This window comes from Lepus europaeus, chromosome 18, assembly GCF_033115175.1.
Source record: "Lepus europaeus isolate LE1 chromosome 18, mLepTim1.pri, whole genome shotgun sequence".
In the NCBI taxonomy this organism is placed as follows: domain Eukaryota; kingdom Metazoa; phylum Chordata; class Mammalia; order Lagomorpha; family Leporidae; genus Lepus; species Lepus europaeus.
Genome location: NC_084844.1, coordinates 36,814,211 through 36,841,143, shown reverse-complemented (window position 1 = coordinate 36,841,143; position 26,933 = coordinate 36,814,211). Strand labels below are relative to the sequence as shown.

The 26,933-nt window shown below is 59.0% G+C and overlaps 1 protein-coding gene across 1 annotated transcript; it reads left to right on the top strand.

Annotated features, from left to right (window-relative positions):
- Positions 1 to 7,474: 7,474 nt before the first annotated feature.
- Positions 7,475 to 14,608, top strand: CA4 (carbonic anhydrase 4). Its single transcript, XM_062175260.1, has 8 exons — positions 7,475 to 7,557; positions 11,195 to 11,242; positions 12,018 to 12,173; positions 12,728 to 12,876; positions 12,991 to 13,083; positions 13,359 to 13,425; positions 13,587 to 13,750; positions 14,414 to 14,608. Exons 1-8 carry the CDS (start codon positions 7,500 to 7,502, stop codon positions 14,606 to 14,608), a joined length of 930 nt encoding a protein of 309 aa, XP_062031244.1. The 5' UTR covers positions 7,475 to 7,499.
- The last annotated feature ends 12,325 nt before the right edge of the window (positions 14,609 to 26,933 follow it).

The following is a 26,933-nucleotide window of genomic DNA, read 5'->3' as shown; positions in this document are numbered from 1 at the left end:
CGCAGGGCAAGGGGGAAGTGGGGCTGCTACCGCGGCTCCGAGGGCGCTGTCCACACCGTGGTGCTGAATCGCGCCGCGGAGCCACCCATGAGAGGACGCTCCCGGGCGGGCGGCAGCTACCACTCAGGATCCGACCAGGACTTCAGGACGCGACCACACTGGTGCCATAACCGTCACAGTTCTCACCCCCGTAGGTTTGACCAAGAAGCAGAGGTGAAGTCCAATCTTGCCTAGGGGGGCTCAGCGCAGACACCAGGCTGGCCCAAGAGAGGCAGGCAAACTCCACTCCCCTGCCCTTTCCAGCCACCAGCGGGAGTCCACACGTCGTAGACGTAGTCCCTGCACATTCCAGACCTATTTTACGGATTGTGGGCAGCAGGCTGGGCACAGAGAAGGCTCGCCTCAGTTTCCTGGGACTCAACCCATTTATGGCATCCAAGCCGCGCAAACGCACGGGGAGAAACTCCCCAGAGATCCTTCCGTGTGCCTCCCACACTGTGAATGCGCCCTTCTTTGGCTCTGGACAGCCCCGTCCTTTGCCTCCCAGAGTCCCTAGAAGGATGGGGGCCTGCTGTTCCCAGCGAAGAGTATAGCAGCTGCGGAACCAGGTTTTGCTCATGAGCGTGGGGACGGCTAGGCTGCTGGAGGAGTTGTGCTCGTATGGACTGTGCTACTAGAAGCCAGAAGAGGCGGGCGCGACTCTGCGCACCAGGCTCAGAAAAATAGAACCGAAAAGTACCACGAGCATCCGGAAAGCCGTGCCCCGGGCCCCTCATCGGTCCCGCCGCGCCGCTGCCCAAGGTCTCCTTCCTGATCAACCGGAAGCGTGGTTCGAGTCCGAATAGTGGAGGCAGACTTCGGGCAGGCAGGTGCTGTCCAGCGCTCTCCAGTGGAGCCGAGCCCGCGGCATGCGCTCGCTCTGCGCCGCCAGGCCAGACCGCGCTCCAGGCAGAGGCTGGCGCGGGAGACGGAGACGCCCAGCGCTGAGCTGCCGGGAACCTCGCGTCCTGACCCCTCCGCTGTCCCGCGGCGCCGCCAGCAGCAGGCCGCGCCCTGCACGCACCGCCAGGCAGCGAGGTGCGGCAGGGAGAGCCAGCGGGCATGGAGCCTTCCCAGAGAGAAAGCGGAACATGAACCAGCCGGGCGTTCCCCACTGGGCTGCTGGGCTGCGGGCTGATCCCTAAGGTGTGCAGTTGTTCACAGCCAGCCCTGGGAGGATGGCAATGCAGGCAGCAGACAGACCTATCCCTCTTACCAGCCTTTTATGCTACAAAATGAAAATGCGGGGCTCACTGTTCATCAAGTAAGGATTTCAAGTCGGGAGCAGCAGAGCATTAAACCAAGTGCAGAGCCCTTGCAGGAGCACCCCTGTCACTAGGCAAGTCCCACACCCACGAAGCCAGCTCTGCCACTACGCAGCCCACACGTTTTGGAGGACCTTGGGACTAATTACTATTGAACCCCCCAGTCAGCTGCCCCGGTGCCGAAGGGAGGAGGCAGGGTGGAAGGCTTTACGAGTGCCCCGAGGGTGCCGGCAGCCAGCCCTTGTCAGAGGTAGGAGGGCCTGGCCAACCCTTGGCTTCTTTCTGCAGCCCCAATACCTCCATCACTCCCAGGGTGTGGAGCGGCCAGGGCCACACCAGGGGGAAGAACTGGTTCTTAGGGACCTGCTACCTCATTCTCAACTGTTTTCTCGAATTCCCTCCCGGTATCTAAGCAGGCGGACTTCAGAAGTTAGTGAGGCCGACCGTGGCAGTGGTGTCTGGGAAGCCTCTGGAAGGAAGAACAGAGTCTTAGGTCCCAGGTCTGGAGGGGACCTACACAGTGGGTCCTCACCGGTCCAGACGTTGCTCCGTTTTATTAAACAATGCTTCCCTAACTGGGAAAGAGGCGCTAAGGAAGGAGAGAGCCATCCTTAGGGCTAAGAACTTCCAAACCATAGAAGGCCCTGACGGTTGGAAGAGCAGGGCCAGCAGAGGGCGCCCTCGTTGTGCAGACACAGGGAGGCAGCACCCACAAGCCCACATTGTATCACACCTGCCCAGAGCCCCTCACCCTCACCCATGCACATACACGTACCCGGCCTCACAGGCATCTCAGAGACCAGAGTTAGGACGCAAAGGACTCTCACAAACCCTCCCCCTTAACCCCCACGCCCCAACTCTCCATTTCCATGAACTTGTGGCTCGGCTCAACCAGCTGGGAAGAGGAACTGGGACCCGCCGATCCCTTCCCCACCCTGTGGCCCTATCCGTCTGTCCGGTGGGAAGATGTTCTCTGCAGTGTTATTTACAGTGGGGAGGAAGCTGATAACACAATCTGGGTGTATCGAGGAAGCACACAGTGACAGCCGTAAAGATAGAAAAACAGGACACCAAATTATTCACCATGTCAACAGTGCATTTACGTATGGAAAGGGAACAGGGACTGAGATGGGATGGATGGACGGGATGGATGATGGTTTTCATTTTGAATTTCTTTTCCTAAGAGTGTGTCAAACAGTCTCCTCAGGGGGATAGGTTCCTGGTGATTGTGTTTCCCTCGTTTCTGACAGATGTTCCATAATGAGCACGTATGAGTGGGATAATCAAGGGCAAAGAAGTAAACACACACACACACACACACACCCCTGAAAGAGCCTGTTCTGTTAACGCTGCCTCAGTGGTGTTAATCCAGGAGGCGTTCTCTGCCCCAGGCCGCCTTGGGGGGTGGGGGCTCTTCCTTTTCCTCCCCCACTGATTTCCCCCTCTTGACCCTTTTAACCTTCTTTAGGGGTCCCTGGACCACCCAAACAGGATGCAAATGAACACACTTGGAAGATCCAAAGGCACTCTGGTCCCAGCCTCCTGCTGTGTGAACCTGGGCTCCTGGGCTGGGACACTGGGAGAGGAGGGACACCCACGGGGAGTTATTCCTAAACTTTCTGCGTAGCAGGAAGCGAACACAAGTCCTCCCCACTGCTGGCTGCCAGTGCTACTGCGAAAGGCTTCGAGGGAGGGAGGAAGCTTCTGCCAGCCCCTCTGCCAAGGAGGCCCTTGCCCCGCTCCAGGGACAGTCTGCGGCCGGCTCTCTCTCCCGGCCCCTCTTCTGCTTCCCGGGAGTCTCCCCGCAGCCCGGAGAAATGGGGCAGGCACGAGGAGGAGGGAAGGGGGGGGGGGGGCTGCAGCTCTCACAGGTGTTGGCAGGGAAGCAGCTGTCTTGTTTTTATTGAAAAATGGCAGAGCTCCAGGCTGGGGAGTGGTGGAGCCGGGCTACGGATTAAACCTTGTTCTGTGTGGGGATTTAATCTCCTCTTCCAGGGTCACAAAAGCTGGAACCTCTGCAAACCCTTCCCTGAATCACCTGCCAATCAGTGGAAAGTCTGAGGGCGCGGGGAGCAAGGGCAGGAGGAGGCCGGGGCTCCCCGCAGGAGGCGTGTGTGGGCACGGGGTGGGGGGAAGGCAGCACGGAAGAGCCCTGGGAAGCAGTGGCAGGACGGCAGGGTTCAAATCTCACCTCTGCTTTCTCCTCGCTGGGCCATCTGGGCAAGTCACTGGCTTCTCTGGGCCTCAGCTTCCGCTCCTGTAACTCAGCACAGTAACTGAGGACCTGTCCCCACCTAGGAGCAAGTGACCCTCTCCGAGGGTGTCTCCCCGCCGATACCATCAGGATCCTGCTGTACACCCTCTACCAAAAGAAAGACCAGCCCACCCCTCGAATCCCAACAGAAAGGTCCTGCCCGCCAGCTCCCAAACACTCACTTCCTGGTCTCCACTCTCAGCGTCTCCCCTCACTCCTGAACACCCACCTCCGTGCCTGCCCTCATCCACTTCCTTGCTTGCATTTCTCTTTCCTTCCCTTCCCTTCCGTGTCCTATTTTGAATGTTAATTTATTTATTGATTCATGGACTTGAAAGGCAGGGCAACAGAGAGGCAGAGATATAGACAGAGACATCCTCCATCTGCTGGGTCACTCCCAGATGGCCCCAACAGCCAGGGTTGGGCCAGGCTGAAGCCAGGAGCCAGGAATTCCTTCGGGGTCTCCCATGTGGGTGGCAGGGGCCCAAGTACTTGAGCCATCCTCGGTTGCCTCCCAGGAAGCTGGACTGACAGCAGAGGCGGGACTTGATCCCAGATACTTCAACAAGGGACATGGGAAGCCCAAAGGTTGGCTTAACCCCCTGCACCCCAAGGCCTGCCCCCTCCCTTCCCTTTCTTGGTTAGCGCCCACTTCTCTTTTAAGGCTAGTTCTGGTCTCACCTACAACTCCTTCTCTGGGCCACTCCTCTGGGCTCTGGTAACATTCTGTGCCTAAAGCCATAGTCATCCTCAGGGCCAGGAATCCAGGCGAGGTTTATTGAGCACTCACTAAGGGCCTGACCCTCCAGCAGGCTCTGTGCCCAGCACTGTCCCGTTGAGTTCTAGCCGTACCCACGTGAGAGAAGGGCCATCCTTGTCCCCTTTCTCTTCATCAGGACGCTGAGCCCGAGGGGTGGAGGGCACGTTTCGGGTTGGGCTGTGAACCCAGGGCAGTGCTGCTCCCAAGCCTGTTCTGACCTTTCCCTCCAGACTCTGCCTGCCTCGCACTCTCAGTGTCGGGCATGGTAGCTGTGCACCTAGGGATTTGTATTTGACCCGCCCTGGGCCACAAAAGCTGGAACCGAAGCTCCCTGGTGCCTTTGCCCCTTGCCTAGCAGCGATCCCAGGAGGGCTGAGTCAGAACCTCACAAGTCCAGGCCCCTGCCGCTCAGGTGCCCTCCCCAGCCCCTGGCAGTGCAGGGAAAGCCCTGATGTCCAGGGCCCCGCCCACCCAATTTCACCCTAAGGCTGTCCTGGGTCAGGTTTGATTTCACATCTACACCTGCCAAGGGTCAGCTTGGATCCAGGTAGGTAGTCTCTGCTTAGAGATTATGGTCACATGTGCTGCTGTGCCAAGCCCCGGGCCAGCCTTCCTCAGACTCCAGCTCACTGAATCCTTGTGGCAGAGAGATGACAGTATAACTTCCATCTGCTGATAGGAGAAACTGAGGGTCCACCGGACAGAGCAGAACAAGTGGGTGGAGCTAGAAGAGGGTGGTCCCCAAAGCCCTTCAGCTTCCCCACCGCCCCCCTTCTGTTCTGGACAGGGCTCTAGGAATGCAAATCCCTCAAGGACAAGAATTGTGATTCACCCTCGAATCTGCCCCCAAGGACAAGAATTGTGATTCACCCTCAAATCTGCCCCGGGTACACCCGCGGCCATCAGGAAGCCGGTTGTGAAAGTCTGGGCTGGGCACGCTCTGCTCGCAGGTTCCCAATAACTGCAGAGGCCAGCAGGGCAGAGATCATCATCCCTGCTTTATGGATGAGGAAGTCGCAATCAGAGGAATAGCGAAGTTGCCTAAGGTCAACGCGAGTCAAAGGAAGAACAAAGACTTGAACTCGGGACCCCATATTCAGGATGCTGGAGACGGAGTGCTGAGGAAGAGAAAGGAGGCTGCAGCGGGGGGGCTGCTGGGCAGGCAGCTTTCCAGGCATCAAGAAGCCCCCCCACCGTGTGTTAGCGTCCATCTCTGCCCTAATGACCCCAAAGTAGGCCTTGCCTCCTGCAGGGAAGCAGGGCCCCAGGCAGGCTGGACAACGTGACAGGTGACTGGTTTATGGCCAGCCAGCTCTGGGGTTGTGGCTGGGAGATAAGCCTGGGAATGCTGAGACCAGAAGTGGGAGGGATAGGACAACCCACCCTGTGTGACCCTGACACCAGAGATAGCAGAGCCATCCCCCTGCCCCCCAGGACCCCTGGGCAGCCTCCTTGGTGCCTCCATGCATCCCAGCCTCACATTTGTCAGAGGGGGCATCCGCAGGGCCCACTCCTCCTTCCTTATCTCCCCAAACACACCAGGACCCTCCCCCACTCTCCTCCCTCCTCCCTCCATTTCTGATCACTCCCCTTTCTGGTCAGGGGCTGGTCTGGGGTCACAGAGATTGGCATCCCCCCGCCCCATCCCCCAGGCCTAAAAGAGCCATTTTTACAGCCAGGGGAACAAAAACATTGCCCAGGAAAGTCTCCCTAGAAAGGGGTGGGAAGCAGTGGAGAAGCCCTCCCCACTCCATCATGGTCTCAGGCCAGCTGGAGGTTAAAACCTAAGGCAGTGTAAACAGTGGGTTAAATTCCAAAGCAGTGTAGATAGTGAGTGGGCCCAAGGCTGATGTGCACCCCCCCACACACACACACAACCTGCCTTTGTAGGATCAAAGCTGCTTGCAGAAGGCTGTGTGATCCGTGGCCAGAAGCTGGGAGCGGACCACCAGTCTGACCGAGGAGGAAGCCCCTTGGCCTGGGCGGTTCTGGGGGAGGCGATCCCCTTCAGAGGTCCCTCACCCAGGTTCAAAGGCCGGTAGGAGCCAAGAGGTTGGCAGCGGATGGGGAAGTGGCTGAACCAGAAAACCGGGGCTTCCTGTTGAGGGTGGGGGTCCTGGTCCTTGGCTTGGATCCTCCTCTCTCTCCCCCACCCCAGTCTGGGCTTCCCAAATTCCTGGGAAGGTCCCCTCCTCCATGCGGGACACACAAAACCTGCAGAAGAAGGGGACCCCAGCCAAGAGAGGAGACAAGAGAGGCAGCTTCCCCGACGGCCAGTGGCCAGTGGCCAGTGTTCCCCAACGTTGGAACTTTCCTTTCCCCCGACGCCTCTGCAGACCCTTGCAAGTGGGAGAACTGGGAGTCTACTCAGATCCCGGGCGCTTCTCAGCTCTCCGGTCCAGGGAGGCCTCCGGGGACCCAGCCCCTGGCCTCTGACCCCTCGGTTCCTCCCCCACTGAGTCCCCTGGCAGTCTGCATCAGGGTCGCCCCCTCGGCACTTCTCAGACACAACCACTCTGGGCAGTTTTGTTCCGTGTTGAAAGAGGGCCTTTGGTCAGTTTGGAAATTAGCTTTGGAGCAACCTGGGAGGAAACAGCAAAAAAAAAAAAAAAAAAAAAAAAAAAAAGATGAGCCCCAGGGAACGGGCGATCGTGGCCAGAGCTCTCCTGGGGCCGCCGACGCGACAGCCAGCAGTGCGCACGCCCCCACGCCCTCCTCCACAGCACCAAACCCGCGCGGTGGCAAGGACCCATTTCAAGATCCTTGCGCAGTGGCTGGCGCCAAAATGATGATGGAAACCAGGAATCTGGGGCACTCGCCCCCGTGGAAGTAAAAAGTGCTTTGTGCTGCCGCTGCCCTGGTCCCCAACCAGCGGCCAGGGCGCAAAAGGCACTCTCTGGGGAGAGGGGATGCTGACGGAGTGAGGGGGCCTCACGCCCCAAGCCAAGGGGGGCCGGGCGGGGCGGGGGATCCGGGGAGAGCGGTGATTTCAGATCGGGGACTGGACGCGGGGAGGGAGAGGCGGCCCCGCCAGGGGGAGGAGCCGCCTCCCGCGACCGCTGTCGGGGCTCGCTCCGGTCGCCGCTCCGCTATAAAACCCTGGCCAGCATGCTCGCCGCAGCCCCCGCGGCTTCCTTGGCGCGCGACCCCCGCTCGGACGCCTTCCTCGCTCCGGAGCACCATGCAGCTACTGTTCGCACTCCTGGCCCTCGGCGCGCTCCGGCCCCTGGCCGGCGAAGGTGAGCGCCTGGGTTTCCGCCCCAGGTGCACCTCGGAGGCGCCCTCTACGCCCCCGGCCTCGCGCCCCTGCTGAGGCTCGGCTGCGGGCGGTTGCGCGCGGTACGGAGGTGACAGGGGCGCGGGGGGCGGGCGGACGGCCGGGCCCGGGGGCGCGCGAGCTCCGGGGCGCACACGCGCTCCAGCCGGCGGGTGCGGGCCGGGGTGTGTGCGCCGCCGCACGGTGTGCGCGTGGCCCGCGGCCGGGGGCGTGAGTCGGTGGCAGGGCTGCGCCTCTGACCCGCCTCGGCGCACGCCTCTTTTTCTCACCCTGCTGCAGCTCCGTCCGTCTGCGGGTGGTGGCCGTCGGTCCCGCCGCGGCTCAGTGCTGCGTGCTGCCCCCGGCCCAGAGCCAGGGCAGTAGTGGGGTGCGGTAGGGTCCTGGCCCTCTCCGGGTGTTTGCAGGCTCCCCTCGCCGTCCCAGCCCCCCGCGCTGGATTAGGAGCCCGGCGGGGGGCACTGGAGACCCGAGGTCCCGGCTGAGCCGGTCTTTCCGGACCGGGTGATTTTCGTTTAAAGATTAATGGTGAGGCCGAGCTCTTAATTATTCGACTAGGTGGGAGGTGGCAGGAGAGACGTGTTAATATTTGATAAGGAGCTGAAGACGCTCACAGAGGCCGGCCCCATCTCCACGGCCCCGCGGCGCTTCTGCCTGCCGGTCTCCAGCCCATCTGCCCGCCTTGGCTTTGGGGTCTCCCCACCCCGGCTAAACCTCCCGTCAAAGTTAGGTGCTCTGTCCTTGCAGGCGGCGGTAAGGGCTGCAGGTGCCCTAGGCTACAGGAGGGACTTAGCTGGGCTCGGAGCTTCCCAAGGAAGGAGGACCGAGAAAAGGCAGAATTTCTGTAAAAAACAAAAACGCACAGGGGACATTTAAAACCTAAGTAGCTGGGCTCGGTAGAAAAACAGCAGTGCTTTGCAGGGAACACCTGTGCTGTGTAGCCACCAGGCAGGCTGAGCCACTAATCTGTTTTCTTATCTACAAAAAGGAATAGTGATCGCAGGTGTTGGGTTAGAGACTGGAATGAGATAAAGACGGTCAGTGCTCCCGAGGTGCCTACCTGTGCGGCTCAGCCCGGTGCTGGGGACCAGATGGTCAGGAATTCAGCTGGGCTGGCTGCCTCACACAAGCTGGGCTTTCCTTGGTGCCAGGATTTTCTGACCGGGACCCGCCTTGCTCCGCCTGCTCATCACCAAGGGACCAGGTTGCACAAAGAAGCCCAGACCCCCCAGCATCTACTCCCACCGAGAGAGGGAGAGGGGAGGGGATTTGGCCCCTCCGGAGCCCCAGACCCCTGGCCAGGACGCACAGAGACTTTGCCCAGCACACACTGGATTTTGCTGAGCTGGCTTTCAGGATCCCCCTTCCCTCCAGGCGGGCGGGGTGAGCAAGGTCCATGGGGGGAGAGAGCTGCTTCTGCCATCTCTAAAGAAAGGGGGGGGGGGGGCAGTGAGGTTGCAGTGGGGACAGTGGCTGGGTGACTGGCAGTGGATTTTAGGGTTCTTTGGAGCTTGGAGCTAAGATGCATGGGTAGCCCCTCTCCCTCTGCAGCCCTCTTGGCCGTGGCTGGAGACAGTGGACCAAGACAGGGGAACCCTGGTACCAATGAGTACAGGGGTGGAGCTGGTAGGGGCCCCTGCCGGTTCCTGACTGCCAGCCAGCACTCCACCCTCACGGCGCGGACACAGACCTCAGCCCTGGCCTCGGCCTCATCATCGCTGTGTTCTCCTGGCTCCTGAAGGGGTAGTTACAAGCGCATTCCACCAAGCAGGTCAAAAATCTCTGTGATTAAGACTGTGGATCAGAGGTCACCACTACAAACCGGGAGCTGCAGCGAGAGCCAGGGACAGGGTGAATTCCTGAGAAAAGCAGCCTGGACCAGATGGGCCCCCGGGGAGCTTCTCTGAGAGCTGGCTCCCGCAGCTCTGCAGTTCCGGTGGGAGCAGGAGAGCTCAGGGAGCGCTTCCCCCCACTCGCCCCAGGAGGAGGGGGGCTCCAGGCCAAAGGAGGGGCCTGCTAGACCACAGAGACCTTGCTGAGGGAAGGGGCCCTGGGCCACCACAGCAGGGATGCTCTCCCCAGCCACTGACCCCTGATCCCGGTGGGCGGCAGCGCATTCTGCCTGAAGGGGAACGCAGGGCAGAGCCGGAGCCGGCAGCCAGGTGGACAGAGCGCTGCCCCCTGCAGGAAGGGGTCACAGCTGGCCCCGGGGAGGGGTTTCCAGAGGCAGCAGAGCCCTGTGCAGGCCGGGAGATGAACTGTCCCTGAAATAGGCTACTCAACAGGGGAGGCACAGCAAGGATCCTGGGGGGGGGGCTTGCTCTCCAGGCCCAGAGCCCTCCCCCAGGGCACTAGCAGCATCTCGACCTTCTCAGGGCTCTCTCCCCAACCTGTCCCCATTCCAGCACCCCCTCCCCTGACCCAGACCCCAGAGATGGGCTGGGCAGCACGCAGGCAAGGAGGGGGCCGTGGATATGCTTAGGTGTGGCGGTCTTGGCTGCGGCTGCGCTTGGGACTGGGAATTTTCTTAGGAAATTTCCTCATCCCTGAGTTCTTTCCAGCTCATTTCATGCTGCTCCTCTCTGCCCCTGCTTGGCCGGGGCCATCTGCTCCCCGACAGGAGGCCACCAGAGGGAGGGAGGCAGCGGGACGGAAGGCTGCATCCCAGGGAACTTTTTGAGCCCCAGGCTGCCGGGAACACTCTCTGCCACCCCTCGTTTACTCCTCCTCACAGCTCAGTGAGGTGGGTGCGTGTGGACCCCATTTTAAAGATGATGAAACCGAGGCCCAGAGAGATTGGGGGACGTGCCTGCTTCCTAAGTGGCTCAGCAGAATTTTAGCCCCAGATAAAATGCTTTATTCACCCTGCTGGCTCAAAGACTTAGTTTTTGTTGTTAAGTTAGTTGTTTTTTTAATTAACAGACTATTTTTGGAGCAGTTTTGAGTTTACAGGAAAGGGGAGCAGGAAGCACAGAGGGTCCCCTGCGGCCCTCTGCCCTGCACGGTTTCCCTTCGTAGTGCCTGGCACTGTGGGGAACATTTGTGGTGTGGCCTTTTTCCCCAGATGCCCGGTTCTGCCATCCCAAGGCAGAGGGTGGAGTTTAGCCAAGAATGGGACTTGCCACGGTGGGGGCTGGCACTTGGGGGAAGGGCAGCCTCATCTCCTCTGCCCTCTCCCATCAGCCCTTGGAAGGCTGGGAAGGCGGCCAGGCTGACCCTGGCTCCCAGGTCCAGGGATAATCCTCCTCCTCCCCTCTCCAGGTTTGGGGTGGGGATTGGAGGGAGGAGGGGGAGGCAGGTGACCAAGGGATGGAGAATGTCCAGGCCAGCTGCAGCGTTAGAGCTATTGGGCCCGGGGGGTCTAGGGGGTTGGCCGAGGGGGGACAGCCCTAGGTTTTCTTATTCAGTCCCCTTTGCTTGAGTTCTCACCCCACCCTCAGGGGCTCCGACCCTAAGAGTGTCCCCGTGGGTGCAGGTGCATATGCACGTGCACACACACACAGTTCCCACGTGCACAGCTCATCAGGCGCTTAGACAGTCTGTGCTCACAGCGCCTCTGACCGCCACCCCCCAGGCTCACACTCTTCTTCTGTCTGCCGTAGAGTCACACTGGTGCTATGAGATTCAAGCCTCTAACTACTCCTGCCTGGGTGAGTACAGCCAGTCTGCGGGCGGGGGACCCCTCGGGGGTGGGAGGCAGCCCCTCAACACCCACACAAACTCCTGATGCTCAGGGAACACAAGCTGACCGAAGTCCTCGAAGTCCAGCAGGTCAGCGCTGAAAGGGAGATGCGTTTGACTTCCTTTAAAAAAAAGCGCATTCATTTGAAAGGCAGAGAGAGGAGAGAAGGTCTCTGAATGGGGCGATTTCTGCCCACGAAGTGGAGAGTTGGGTTTACCCCAGTGCCTCCCCCTGCAGAGGGGAGTGGTCCCTTGCAGTCTTATCCAGATGCAGCCCCTTTCTTCCTGGCCCTGCTGTGTGTCAGTAGCTTATTGGCCTGCCCCATCCCCCTGCCCAGCTGAGCTCTGCGGGTGAGGAACCAGGCCTCCTCCCCTCCCCCTATCCCTCAGCTAATGCTTGGTGTCTCTGGAGCAGCCCTAGGTGGGGGGCGGGTCCCATGCCACAGCTCTCCAACCCGCTCCTATTCAGCTCCTTTGAATTTCAGAATGTCCCACTTCTCAGTTGACAAAAACAGGGCTCAGAGAGCTGGTGTCCCTACCCAGAGCTCACAGCCACCCGCTGGCCACCTCCCCCCCCCTCACCCCCCCCCCCCACAACTGCCACTGGAGGACAAGGAGGCAGGCCAGGGGCCCGTGAGGGCTGGCTTGTGAGCAGAGTGTCCCAGCAATGTGGCCTCCCAGCTATCCCCAGACCTTGCATCCAGCGAGCTGGGTACCTGACTCCCAGCACCCTCTGTGCTTCAGGGCCAGACAGGTGGCAGGAGGACTGCCAGAAGAGCCGCCAGTCCCCCATCAACATCGTCACCACCAAGGCAGAGGTGGACCACAGCCTGGGACCCTTCCACTTCTCCGGCTATGAGCAGAGGAAAGCACGAGTCGTGGAGAACAACGGGCACTCAGGTGGGCCTCGGGTGGCCCTAGTAGAGGACCTGGGCAGGACCAGGAGGCAGGGGCTCCCTCTACTAGAGGGGCTGCAAACCTCATAGGGGAGGGGCGGGGAATCACAGGCTCCAGCGAGGAGGGAACACTTGAGGTGCAACCGGTGGGGGCAGTGTTCCAGGAAGAAGGCTCGACCTTTGCAAAGGCATGGAGGCGTGAAGCAGCCCGGCTGTTCAGGGACCTGCCAGGAGGAGTAGTTCCGTGTGGATGGAGGGCAGAGAGAAGAGCTGGGAGGGGCTGGAGTGAGGCCCAGGGACAGGTCACCATCACCGAGGAGTCTGGCCATGACCCTGGGGACAGCAAGGCACTGCCAAGGGGCTATAGCAGAAGAGGGACTAAGGCAGTTGCCAGCTAGGGGCTGTGGGCGTTGTACAGGAGAAATGGAGGCACTGAGGAGGCTCAGCCGTACCACCCCATCCCATCCCTGGGGGCCCAGGACTGGAGCCTCTAGGGGCGGGAGCAGGGGGGAGGGGCTGGGGAGGCTGGTGCAAGGGTCCCTGGTCCTGTGTCCCCAGTGATGGTGTTGCTGGGGGACGAGGAGATCTCCATTAGTGGAGGAGGACTGCCTGCCCGGTACCGAGCCACGCAGCTGCACCTGCACTGGTCCCGGGAGCTGGACAGGGGCTCGGAGCACAGCCTTGACGGGGAGCGCTCTGCCATGGAGGTGAGGGTCCCCTTCCCGGCTATGGCCTTGGCTGGGCTCAGGCTCTACCTGCCTTGGGCAAGAAGGGTGGCCCGGATGCTCACAGGTCCTCTCTCTCCCTCACACCCCCACCAGATGCACATAGTCCACCAGAAGGAGACGGGGACCTCCGGGAACGAGGCGCAGGACTCTGAAGACTCGATAGCGGTGCTGGCCTTCCTGGTGGAGGTGGGCTTCCCACTGCTTGTCCCTGGCCAGCCGGGGTGCAAGGAGCTGCTGCTTAGGACCCAAGGCCTGGGGCTCCAGCAGGGCAGGAGGCATTGGTTGGGGGAGGCCCCAATGTCCCTGCTGTTTCTGGGTAGCTGTGTACCCCAAGGCCGCGGGTGCCTGGAGCCTCATCCCCAGAAGCTTCCTGCTGCCCCCTCCCCGGGTCAGGAGAATGGCCTGAGGGTTGCCATCAGCTCCCTCAGTACCCTCTCAAGCCCCCTTCCCTCCCATTCTAGGCCGGACCCACGGAGAATGAGGGCTTCCAACCCCTAGTGACAGCTCTGTCTGCTGTCCCCACCCCTGGTGAGTCGGGTAGGGGCAGAGAGCAAGAGGGGGAGGGGGCTTCTTCCTGCAAAGGAAGAGGCCGGGTGTGGGGTCCAGGGCTCCTGCAGGGAGGTGATGAGGGGCTCTCTCCCTGTTCCTGACCCCCCACCCCGACACCGCCCTCCCCACTCCCACGGCAGGCATAAACACCACGATGGCCCCGAGCAGCCTGTGGGACCTGCTGCCCCCGGAGGAGGAGCTCAGGCACTACTTCCGCTACATGGGCTCCCTCACCACGCCGGCCTGCAGCGAGACGGTTGTCTGGACTGTGTTCCAGGAGCCCATTCGGCTCCACAGAGACCAGGTACACGGAGCGCTCCCCAGAAATCATCCTTCTGTGTGCCGCCAGGGGCCCCTGGGGTGGGGTAGGGAGCCCCAGAGCCATTCCGTACAAGAAAGATCTGGGCTGTTTCATGTCCCGGCAGAGAAAGGGGCTGAAGCCAGGTACGGACAGCGAGCCAGCGTCCTGGGGAGAAGGCAGCTGGCCACAGCAGCAGGAGGAAATGGCCACCCATTCAGCAAGCTCTGGGCTCTCGGGAGGCCACAGTGAGCCCGAAGGGCCCAACTCCCAGTTCTTCCCCCTCTCTGACAGCAATTCTCAAAGCGTGGTCCCTCGGCCAGTGCGTTAACCTCATCACCAGTGCGACTTTGCTGGAAAATGCTGTCTCGGGCCTCACCCCAGACCCACTGAACCAGTCACCCTGGGGTGAGGCCTCCCAGCGGCTCCTGCTTGAGCCCTGCTGTGTGACACTGTAGATCAGTGAGAACAGAGTACCGGAGCGGCCACAGGCCCTCAGCACTGTGAGTTAGGGAAGGCCTTTTACCTCTTCCTAAAGCCCTGGAGAGCGGGCGTCTTGAGCCAGTCTTCCCCTTGAGGGCTCAGAGAGGTGAGCTGCCTGCCTGAGGCCACACAGCAGGGAGTATAGCTCCACCTGCTCGCGCCTGCTGAGTCCTGTCCATCCCTCAGATCCTGGAGTTCTCGAGCAAGCTCTACTATGACCAGGAGCGGAAGATAAACATGATGGACAACGTCAGGCCGCTGCAGCACCTGGGGGACCGCTCGGTGTTTAAGTCACAGGCTGCAGGCCGGCTGCTACCCTTGTCCCTGCCTACTCTGCTGGTCCCCACACTCTCCTGCGTGATGGCTGGCCTCCTCCGATGATGGCTCGCTTCTGCACGGCTGACCTCTGACCTCTGATGGTGTGGCTTCCCGCACTGTGCTTGAGTGAATGATTAAAATATGGATATATTTTTGGAGAAACTTTCTGAAGTTTTGTTTTCTAGCTCCCCACAATTACCACTGTCCTGCTGAAACTCACCCCCCCCCCCACTGCCCAGGGCAGAGGCCTTAAAGCCTGAGGCTTCTTGCAGGTACCACCAGGTGCCCCATGTCCCGCCTTTGTGGATTCCCTGTCTATACCCCAATTCCCTTCTGTCCTGACCTTGGAGCTCCAACATAGCCAAAGCCAGAGGATCCAAACTAACTTCCATCGCCAGGGAACTCAGGCTCCGGAAGGAGAAAAGGCTGGCCGGAGGCTGCATGTAGCGGCTAGGGCGGAGCCTACCAAGGACCCTGCGTCCTAGGGACGGACAGTCGATTGTGGGTGCAGCCTTAGCAAGGTGGGCGGCAGGGAGCTCCTTTGTTGGCGCCAGTATTTCTCAGGCATGTCTACTGCAGGCCCTGGGGATATAGCAGGGAGTAAGTCACAGGCCACAGGCCAGCTGCTACCCAGAGAACAGGAAAAAACACCTGCCTTCCTGGAATTCGGTCTGCTGGTAAGACTGTAAGAAATGGACACGGGTGGTTGGCCCAGTGATTAACACAGCCACATCCCACATCGGAGGGCCTGGGTTCAACTCCTGGCTCCGGTTCCTGATTCCTGCTACTGCAGACCCTGGGAGGCAGTGATGATGGCTCAAGTCATTGGGTTCCTGCCATAAGGGAGACCTGGATTGAGATCCTGCCTTCTGGCTCTGGCCCTAACCCAGGCATTCTGGGAGTGAAACAGCACTTGGGAGCTCTCTGTGGCTGTCTCTGCTTCTCAAATACATTTTTTCAAAATAAATGGACACATTGTGTCTGATATAAGAAGGCAGTAAGTGCTAAGGGGAAAGACAAGTGGGAGAAGAGTGGCTGCAGATGCTGTGGGTGGACAGGGAGGAGGAAGGGCAGCCATCTGGAGGCAGCTAATGTTCTGACTCTGAGCGGGGGGCCCTGGGAGAAACAGCAGGGGAAGCAGAGGACATGGGAGAGGGTGGGTGGGGTGAGGGACACAAGGGCTGGGGCCCTTGTAGGATCCCCTGTGGACGTGGTTTGGAGCCACCAGAGCGCTTGGGCAGAGGGATGTGATCTGGCTGTGTTGTGCGGCAGGGCAGGAGAGCAGAGGGCAGGGTGTGGGGGAACAGTGCAGAGGCTACAGGATTTGCTGCCAGGTCAGCCCAGGGAGGTGGGAGGAAGGGGGTGGTCACAGGTGAGACCTGGGGGAGAAAAAGTGATGCTCCCCCTCCTCCAGCCCTCCCGGTTGTTGGCTGAGAATAAGCAACCCCGCCCTTTGCCAGTGACCACACAGCTGGGGGTGCTGGCATCACCATTACCATGGCAACAGCAGGCAGCCTGTGTCAGCAGAGAGTGTGTGGACACTGAGTCTGTTCTGTGGTTCCCACACAGCCTGTGGCGGGGGGGTCTAAGCCGCTTCCTCCACCCCTACCAGAGGCTCAGGGTTCTGAGGTCAGAACTGCTTCTCCCTACTCCCCACCAATACCCTAACACCTCTCCGCCTTGTCCCTGCCCTCAAGGCCATGTTCGGTAAGTAACATGGCAGCAGAACCAGGGAGTCCCAGTTTTTTGCAAGACAGGAGGGGAGCTCTGCTTCTCCACCCCCAGGCAAGAGACACATGACCCTCCCACGTCCTGCTTGTCGCCTAGTAATAAGCCTAGCTAGTGGGAGTCAGAATGGACACAGCTTGTCCAAGGCCCAGGGCTCAGGCCAGTCCCCCACATCCCACCTGTCCCCGACCCCGCAACCTGGACTCTCAGCAAAGTCACTCCTTGCCAGGCTGCGCCAAGGGTGGGGCGCCTCCCATGGTCCTGGCCACACCTGGAGGCCAAGGCTGCTGGGCATTCCTGTTTGTGTGTGTTCCTGAAGAGCTTCCTCTTTGAGTAAGTTCATTCCCCTGTGTCCGCGTGGGCGGACCCCCACCCTGGAAAACGTGGGTGGCTCGAAGTTCCCTGTGCCCAGCCTGGCCCCTGAGCCCACCTTTCATTCATTTCTGAGCACCCTGCGTGACCGTGACCGCACCGGGTAGGCGTGCACACACACTTTCACTGCCTGTCTGGAGAAGGCTCCTGGCTCACGGTTTCAGCCGCAGCCTGACTTCCCTGAGGCTCACTGGCTCTTTTCTCTTCAGTTCCCCACGCAGAGCACATTGGTTGAATGCCTACTACAGCTGGGCATGGGCCCCCCAACCTTCCTATCAGGGTGGTATTCTCTCTCCCATTGCATGGATGAGGAAACTGAGGCACCGAGAGGTGTCATGGACCCTCAGAGCCTGGCGTCACTTCTCTGCACCTCCTCGGCCCCCACAGCCAGCGCTGTCCTTGGGCAGAGTCACAGCAATGGGGGACAGACATCTGTGACAGGGGCGGGGTAGAGTGAACAGCACCCCCGCCCCCCCCACCCTGCCTCCTCTGTCTGTTTTCTATCCCCAACGGGACGCCTCGCTGGCCTCGATTAGAGTTGGCATCCGGGTGGGAGCTGGTGGCTAAAAATACTCCCCATGTGTTTAGACCATTCTTGGAAAATAAACTTCCCCATCTTGGCTCCTGGTTTGCACACTCACTGGCCCTGCTTCCTGCGGCTCTGATCTGTGTGCTGGGGGGAGGAAGGGGAGAGCAGACAGGTCCATGAGGGCCTGGGGTTGTGGGGGTGGGGATGGCGTGTGAGCACACCTGAGTGTATGCTGCTGCGTCACACAGAACTCCAGGGGGCGCCTGTGCCGAGCCCACGTGGAGGGCTGTCCCTGATGTGAGCCCTGGCGTGGGGAGAGGCAGCAGGCACACTGCGGGCCTTGCTGGGCTGGAAGCAGGGCCTTATGCGCTGGGCCTTGATGAATCCACCTGCAGAGGAGGGTAAACTTGGCTCCCCATCTGACTAGGCTGAGCTGTCCCCAGGTTCCTGCTGGTGACCTCGGGAGGAAGGCCAGGCCTATCTCTGGGTGGGGCACTGCTCCTGCATCCCGAATCACACATGTCCCAGAGGCTCTGTTTGTTTATCTGAGTGGGGACAAAGGCACTACCTCCTCTACAGATGAAGAGTGATGTCCCAGGCCCAGGCAGGCCCAGGGAGGGGCTTCCTCTGGAGGAGAGCTGCGGGACAGGTGTGTCACAGGCCAGTTCCTTCCGCAGAGCCCCACTCAGCTCGCTGGACACGTAGGAGGCTCCCTGGTTGTTCCAAGGGCTGGTTGCCATAGGCTGTGAGGAGAGGGAGAGGATGGAGGAGCAGGACACAGGGGTGGGCTATGGGTAGGTTTGGGAACAAGATTTTGTCTTTCAGCAAACACTATTACTTCCTCTGGGCTAGTGGCTGAGGACTTAGGGGGCAAAAATCCCATCTGGGTCCTTCTCCCAAGGCTCCCAGCCGTAGCACAAACACAGCAGGCACGGGAGCACAATGTCTACTGAATGCAGGCCAGCAGAAGGACGCAGACACACACCAGAGCAAGAACCCTAGGGTCACTCGGACCTAGGCTTGAACCCCTGGCTGACCAGCGAGGTGCCCTTGCTCCTTTAATTCACCTTCCTGAGCCTTGGCTTCCTCATATTGAAATGGGGACGATGGCAGCATTTACCTAAGAGGGTTGGCTATCAAGACAGACTGGCACGCTGGGCAAGGGGACATAGTAACCAGTCCTTGTTATCATGGCTCTTTTTATTACGGGAGCCCTGGAGGGTGCTGGGACTTACAGATCGGGTAGGGACACTGGGTGGGGGTTGGCTTCTGGGTTGAGCACCAGACACATGGTGGGTAGCAGGTCCTCCCCTACCCCAGGGAGAACTCCCAACTCCCGGGGAGGCTGGCCCTCCGCCCCCACACTCAGGGACCCGCCCCAGCACTTGGACCTCCCATATACAGAAGAGCTCTGAGGCGGAATCTGCCAGCTTCAGCTGCCTCTGCTGCCCAGGGCAGCCTAGAGCATCAGGGCCAGAGGGGGCCGCTCTGCAGTTCTCGCAGCCCTGCCTTGTCGGGTTGGGGTCAGGGACGCAGTGGGACCCCAAACCAGTGGCCCTTCTTGCTGTAGGCTAGGGACTACGGTTTCCCACTTCCCTTAGTTCTAAGCCTTCCTCTCCCCGTCCCAAGGAGCTGCAGGATTACAGTGTCTGTGCCGGGCCGGGTCTCCCTCTCCATTACCAGTTCTGTCTAGAGCTGCTGCAGGCTCCTTCTAGCTAAGGCCTGGGCCCATCTAGACCCAACACAGAACGCCGAGTTCACAGTGAATTTCAGGGGCTGGCATTGTACGCCACCACCTGGGACTCTGGTATCCCATATGGGTGCTGGTTCCAGTCTCGGCTGCTCCACTTCTGATCTGGCTCCCTGTTAAAGCACCTGGGAGGGGCCAGTGCTGTGGCTCACCTGGTTAACCCTCCACCTGCAGCACCAGCATCCTATATGGGCGCCGGGTTCTAGTCCTGGCTGCTCCTCTTCCAGGCCAGCTCTCTGCTATGGCCCAGGAGGGCAGTGGAGGATGGCCCAAGTGCTTGGGCCCCTGCACCCACATGGGAGACCAGGAGGAAGCACCTGGCTCCTGGCTTCAGATCGACGCAGCTCCAGCCATTGCGGCCATTTGCGGAATGAACTAACAGAAACAAGACCTTTCTCTGTCTCTCTCTCACTGTCTATAACTCTACCTGTCAAAAAAAAAAAAGCGCCTTGGAAAGCAGCGGAAGACGGCCCAAGTGTATGGGCCCCTGCACCCACAGGGGAGACCCCGAAGAAGCTCCTGGCTCCTTGGCTTTGGCCTGGCCCAGCCCTGGCCATTGCAGCTATCTGGGGAGTGAACTAGAGGATGGAGAACTCTGTCTCCCTCCCTCCCTAACTCTGACTTTCAAATATATAAATAAATTTTTAAAAAACATGAATTTCAGATCAACAAGAGTTTTAGTACATCCCTAAAGTTGCATGGAACATACTCTCTGAAACGTTACTTCTTGTCATCTGAAATCCGAACTTCAGTGTGTGCTGTATTTTTATTCACTAAGTCTGGTGAGCCCACCCCGTCCCACCTGCTTTAGGGACGCCGAAGCCAACCCAGAAGGGTGGGCAAGAGAAGGGGACCCACTGACCGAGCCAGCCACCGCCCTCCCTCCCCTTCCGCCTTCTCCCTCTCCTCCAGCTGGCCACGCCTTCCAGGAACAGATAGCAGTGCGGTCACTAGTGTGGGGCTGGTACCGGGCACCCTGTGGGGCGGGCAGCGGGCGCACCTCGGAGGGGATGCTGGAGCAGGCCCATCTGCCTGTGGGTTTCCTCCTCACAGCTTGCCAACGACTTGGCAGAGGCCAGTGCCAGGCACATCCTGAGTCCTTCTCTTGGTCTCAGTCCAGCTTCCGCCCGGCTCCTTCCCTGCGGCCCAGCTCCCCTCACCTCCCCCCAGGGGCCAGCTCCTGCGGAAGGGAACCCTCAGGCCTGGCTGGGGGGGAGGGCCCCCCCCACCCACCAGGGTTGTATTTACAAATCAAAGACAGACTCAAGAACCCAGGACCTGGGGTGGGGGGAGAGCTGGAGCACCCGCTCACGTCACCATTGAAGTGCAGGAAGGGTGGGATCCAGACAGCAGTAGGGTGCTGAGCCCCTTTCCAATCCAGTTCCTTTCACCCTGTCGTCTCCCTCATCTCTGTCACTGCCTTCGGCCCGCAGCACCCCTACGCCTGCCCCCCACGCCTGCCATGCTGGGCCCGGCCCTTCGCAAGGTACTTTACAGCGCTTGCCTCACTTCAGCACACGGGCTGCAGCAGGGCTCTGGGGACTGCTTGTGCTGGGTGGAGACGCCTTCAGGCCCTCGGCCTCTCTGGGGAGAGGGAGCCTCTTGCTCGCTCAAGGTTACTCTCCATTCTGGGGTGGCCTGCAGCCAACGGCAAGGACAATGGATGGCGGTGGGGGTGCGAAGGGCCAGGCCGCACTCAGGCGGGCTCCAAAGGGCAGCTCCACTTCTTCCTCTTTCTGTTTCCACCCCTCCCACAGGTGTGGGCCCCTGAGGCGCTCTATTGGGAGCTCTGGGCACACTGATCCTGGGTGATGGCTTCCCAGGGAAGCCAGCCAGCCTGCGCCACTGAGGCCATCCGCACCGAGGAGTCCTGCACTGGGAGGAAACGGGGTCGGCGGCATGGCGCACGGCACGGGGATGGCAAGGTTTCCGGAGGGAACACTGACGCGCTTTCTGGCTCACTGAGCCACAGCACACCCTTCCGAGCTGAGCACATTCCTGTTGGCTACATTCACAGATGAGGAAATGAAACACACGGGCTACACGGCTACCCAGTGGGAGAGCCACGATCCGCACCCCGCCAGCTGCACGCTCCGGCCCGCCGTGCTCGGCCAGCTGAGGCTCCCGGTGGCGAGGGGACTTGCCCCTTGCCAGCAATGCAGTGGCCAACTGGAAACTGGACCCCAGTCTGCAGAGCCCCCCACCCGTGCTGCTTCCTTTAAGCTGGGTGCCGCGGGCCTGAAAGGGCTTCTTGGGTGTTGCCACGTAGAAGACTGCGTGGCTGTGGACACCTCCAGGCCAGGCAGAGTGGGACACACGCTGTTCCCAAGGCCTGGGGTGCTCTCCTCTGCTCCCACCCCATCACGGGTCCTCTTAGCAAGTCTGCACATCAGCCAAGCCCCAGCCGAGGCGCTGCTTCCTCCTCCTCCCCCGCCAAGACTCCCCGAGGGAGGGAGCAGACCACAGGGTCATGTCTTAGTCACTGGAGCATCGCGGTGCCATGGCCAAGGCCGGCCACACGGAGAGGGACAGGCAGCAAATGTTTGCAGGATGAATGAACAGAAGGAAAAAGCACAGCAAAGAATGGGATTACCAGGCCCTGTTCCAGGCCCGGGACGAAATATTTACCCTGCCCACTGGGAAATCCTGAGATAAACCTGGCTTTCCACACTCTATTCATGCCAACTTTCCTTCAGAGGCTGACACCGCCAGCCTGGTTTTGTTAGTTTGAACAGCTGTTCCCACATGTGGGGCCTGGGTGTGCGCCGTGCTTCCACTGTTCCCTGGGGAATCTGCTCCCCAATCCTTCTTTAAAAAAATATTTACGTATTTGAAAGAGTCACACACACAGGGAGAGACAAGAGGTATCATCCGTCTGTTGGTTTACTCCCCAAAGGTCCACAACAGCCAGGGCTGAGCCAGGCCAAAGCCAGGAATTCCATCCGGGTCTTCTGTGTGTGGCAGGAACCCAACCACCTGGGCCATCATCTACTGCCTCTCGCGTGCCTTAGCAGGCAGCTGGGTTGGAAACAAAGGTGGGACTCAGTTCCACAATCCTTGAGTCCCTGTGGCTTTGCCCCTCCACACTGTGGGCCTGATCTGGCCACAGTCCCCGTGCGGGTGAGAGTGGGGTTTCAGTCTAGCTGAAGCCAAGGATCCATGTTTAGCCATGGTTTAAGCCACATCAGGAGCTGCTTGGAGCACTAAGACAGACCCGCCAGCATCTGCTGCCTGGAACAGCCTCTTGGGAGGAAGTCTCTTCAGGGAGCAGGGCTGGGTGTGACGACTGCAGAGTTGTAGGGAGGGGCCCCCAGGATTCACACTGACCCCTAAGGAGAATGGGAGTGGTCCCCGAACACGGACACAGACAGGCATCTCTGCTTGGGGAACTCTAGTGGAGTGGCTTGGAGCCCCGGCAGTGGTGTTGGGTAGGAGGTGCCCGGTGGACACCACAGAGCAGCTGAGAGCCCATCTGTGATGCCCTCTGGATGCTGCGGTCTGTATGTGGAGGGAAGGGGAGGGATGAGGCGCAGTGGAACTTAAGTCATTTCAGGGCGGGACCTTTCACAGAGCCTGAGGCAGCCGGGACAACAGAAGCTGATTCAGGGGACACTGCTTCTTGATTAGGCGTGGCCTGTGTTCCAGAGCAGCGCACACTGTAGATGCAAGGACAGCCATAGAAGACACGCTCCAGCCAAGCCTTGCGGGCAGCGTCCCTGCGGCCGACTCTGGAGGGGAATTCCCTGGGCAGGGGAGCAGGCCCTGGGCTCCAACGTTCCTTTTCCTATCAGTTATGGAGCCTGGATTTTCCTCTGATTTTCACTGGCTATTTCTGCATAGTCCACATTAGGTGAGACTGTTTTTTTACTCTCTTTTCTTGGATATACATCAGTTTTAGATTGAGGGTTAACATTTCCATCGCTTTCAAAGGGAGAGATGAGAAAACCAATGCTGGGCTCATAAGCCCAGGGGTAAAGGCTCTGAGCTGCCTCTCTGGGACTTGGCACAGTCAGGACAGAGCGGATGTAGGCCGCGGGGGTGGCCCGCTGGGTGGCTGCACCGACATGTGGGATTCAGTTTAGAGCCCAGGCTGCTGCAGTGCAAACACCTGGAGAGAGATGTCAGGCTCAATTGTTCTCTCTCCCTTCCCAGGAAAAGACAGGAAGGAAAAGGCCCCAGTCCGAAGGGGAAGGCATTGTGCTTGGTGGGTTAAGCATGGTCAGGTAATCAGGTCTGGCAGGGAGCCAGTAGGGAACAGGAGTCTCAAGCCACTGTGGCCATGGTGGGAGCTGCTTTCCCCAGAGAGCTCATCCCAATCATGCTTTTCCCAGGCTGCCTCCAAAAACCATCACCCTGGTGTTAAATCTCTGATATCATCTGACACTCCAAACTCCAGCCTGACGCTGGAGACCTTGACCCAGCCCTGAGCCCCTCCTCCCCTTCTGCTCCCTCTTTTCCTACCTCAAGTCTAGGGCGTAAGGTCCCTGGGCCACCAGCAGCAGCAAAGAGAACAGGATGTCAACAGTCCCTGTGTGGCTCCGTCTGCAGCTGAGTTCCACTTCTCCAGGGATGGGTGGAGGAGCTGCTGCCAGGACACCTGCTTCTCTCTGTGTGGAACGAGACTGCGTAGTCGCCCTGTTAGGGCTTCGAGGATTTCACACCCCCTTCCTCACTCAGGGCTTCTCATGCCCCTCATCCCTTGGTTAAAGATCAGGCCACTGAGGCTGGGTGATGGACTGTCTTGCTAGGGATTGCTAAGGGCTGGGTCACAGACTCCAGTTCAGAGGGAAGAAAGGTGGGTTACCAGCAGGTACATTAACCTGGATTCGAAGCCAGCTCAGAAACGTTCTATCTGTGTGACACCTTGGCCAAGTGACTTAACCTTGTGGGGCGTCAGCTTCCTCATCTGTAACAAGAGATGATAATACTGCTCACAGAGGTGCGATGAGCATTCAGTAAAAGCCAAACAGCCTGGCGAGGGGCCTGGCGGGCACAAGGCCATGGAGTGCCTCAATGTCCTCTCCAGCTTTCCTTCCAGTCCCACGCTCAGGATCCGTCTTTAAGCCACACAGCAGGCACTGAAGAACCGTCCGATGAGGGAGTGACACTCACTGGCCCATCTCTCCCAAAGTGAGAGGCTGTGTATCCGCAGCTGCAAGCCGCAGGGAGCTCAGCGACCAAGGAGCAGCAGCACTAACTTTCCCCAGCTGGCACAACAATTAAAGGCCTCAGGCGCTGGGGCTGGCTCCCGGCAGACACCCAGCGGCTGGGACAGCTGCCAGGCAGCAGGCTGACGGCTGCAGGCACTCCCCACGGCCTCCGTAAGGGAGGGAGGCGCACTGGCCCTCGCCCTCGTTGCCCCCTTGATTTCCAGTGGACTCACAGTGCTCTCCCAGGAGAGGCAGCAAGACCGCTTGCTGGGGCCAATTCCCCGGGGAGTGTCTCAGGTGCTGCCGGAGTCCCGCGTGACTGGCCTTCTGAGTGCTTACAGGTGAAAGGCGCTCAAGCAGTCACGTGACCCAGAGCCCACAGGAGTCGCTCAGGCAGCACCCCGGGCCCTTCAGCCTTCTCGGCGTGATCTATTGGCTCTTCAGTAAAGTGCGGGTAGAAGAAAGGGTCTGGTCCTCGTGTGGTTTCTAAATAAAACCTGAAGACCACTGACCTAATGCAACCCCCTCCTTATTCACAAGGGGAGCTGAGGTGCCCAGGAGGCAGGTGACCGGCCAAGGTCATACGATCCCGCAAGCGGACAGCGAACACTGCGGACTGCCCTCCCGGTCCTGCGCTGCTTCTGCTGGCCTGTAACCCCAGTGGGCACAAAGGCTCCTGCTGTGAAGAACTGAAGGTGGCACAGAGGAAACCAGGGCGGCAGCAGAGAAACCCGCCTGCCCCCCTCCCCCCCACCCCTCACCGGGCTTTGGATGCCTCCACTAACCAGGCGCCCAGCTGGTAGGGCACGCTGTCTCCCAGGGTTCTTCCGCTTTCCCTCCCCCTCTCGCCTGGTCCTGTTTTCTTTCTCCTTCACTTACTTTTGTCTTCCCGGAGCGCTTTAAGCCTAATGTCCATCTATGAGCTCCTCCTGGGCTTGTGGTAAGGTCTAACGTGGATCGTCAAGAGAAATTCCAGCAAAGGTGGATTGTATAAAAAAGATAAAGTTAAACGATAGCAAACAAAATTCATGTTTCTAAAACAGTGATCTAAACTAGATTTAGTGTACTTACACAAACCGCCTGAAAATGTTTTGCAAGCACACCAAGATACTTGGCAATGTGGAACACGTTTAGTACGACTGGTCTGACCTTCAAAACATGGATCTTGCCTTGTTGTCTTGTACCACGTTCCTCGGGCACCTTCAGCCCCACTCAGCCAGGCCTATCCCACCTCTGTTCCCTGGGTGTCGGTCTCGTCTCGAAGGTCAGACTACGCTCCTCGCTTCTGATGATGCAACCTGGATCTCACTTCAGGGTGCAGCTCACTTCCTTCTTCCCTGAACACTTTGTGCCTCATGTCTCATGTCCCCAGTCAGCACTTCAGAAACAATTATGTGTGGGGAGCCTTGCACTCCTCCTTAGGTGTGTGCCTGTGTGTATTGTCTTTCCCTAATTAGCCTGGAAATGATTCACGCCCTGCAGCAGTGGTTTCCACGAATGACCAGTCTGCAGGCCTGTGCCAACGGGAGGCACTTGTTGAAATGCAGATTCTTAGACTGCATGGGAGACACTGAGCACATTAATCTGGGTGTACACAGGCACAGGACATTTGGTGTGGTGTGACAATGATGGGCGGGACTCAGGTCAGCACATTGAACAGGCTCCTACCCAAGTCTGAGAACGCTATTTGCTAGGCTGCGAACGGCTGTCCCGAGAACTGATCACAGAGTTCTTACAGAGCAGGTGCTCACGTGTTGTTTAATTGTATGCCTCTGGGCTCGTAATGAACTCCATCATAACATTATTGCTTTACAAGCACTGCACCTAGGCTGTATTTCCTTAGGTAGGGAAAGACTTTTCATTTGAGAACAGATGCTAAGCTCTTTCCCTATTTATATGCATGATCGATTCCCTTTAATAACCTTTGGAAATAAAATGGTATTCTCATCAGGCACGAGAACTCTGAGGGTCTAAGAAACTTGTTTTAGTTCACAGCTGTTGTCACAACAGAGTTAGAATCTGATCTCTGACTTAATGGCTCAGAGTTCGTGACCTCGCTGTTTACCGGAGAGCATGAACTGGTGGCTTGTACCTGGTTTGTGAAAGTTTCCATTTGGGCAGCACAAGTTCCAAAATTTAAAAATATTAATTTCCAACATTTCTAGCTTGGATATTTTTTATTAATATCTGGATCTCTGGCTTCTTGCTAAAGAAAAAAAGAATCAGTTAACACTGGTGCCTACATTCCTGCAGGGCACCAGTCACTCGGAGCCTTTGCAGGGTTATGCGCTTACAGCTCCCCTATGCCCCACTGCTCCCCATTCTTACCCGCCCGCTCCCTCACACTCTGTTCCCTACCGGGTCCCAAAGGGCCTGGACATTTATCTACTATCTTGCTTCCCATTATTCAGGAACTAACGTCAGCCTTTTTTTTTGTTGCTCCATCTTGCATGAGTCTCTCTGATAAAAAATGTGTGATTTCAACGCTTAGGAACCTCCCTGCACCTGCTTCCCAAGCCACATTCTGGCTTGGGAAAACAGAAGAACTCTGGGAGACCGCATGCCCTACCAGTAAAATTTTATGTTCCGTCTTTTGAACAGCTGGGGGAAATGCAGCAAACCATCTAGTTGCCCTATTCAGTGGTGACTGCACGTCAGAAAGCCACAGTGAGCGATGCCACCAAGTGGTGGAGTGCCTCCATGCGGAATCACCACCTCTAACCAAAGGCCTATCTCAACATGCGGGACCACTGGAAACCAAACACTTGCCTGCTTCCATTAGTGGATCCTTCCAAGGCTGCTACTGCTTTAAAAGTTAGGGACACGGACTGGCACTGCAGAAGCCGTGCTTCAACTTTT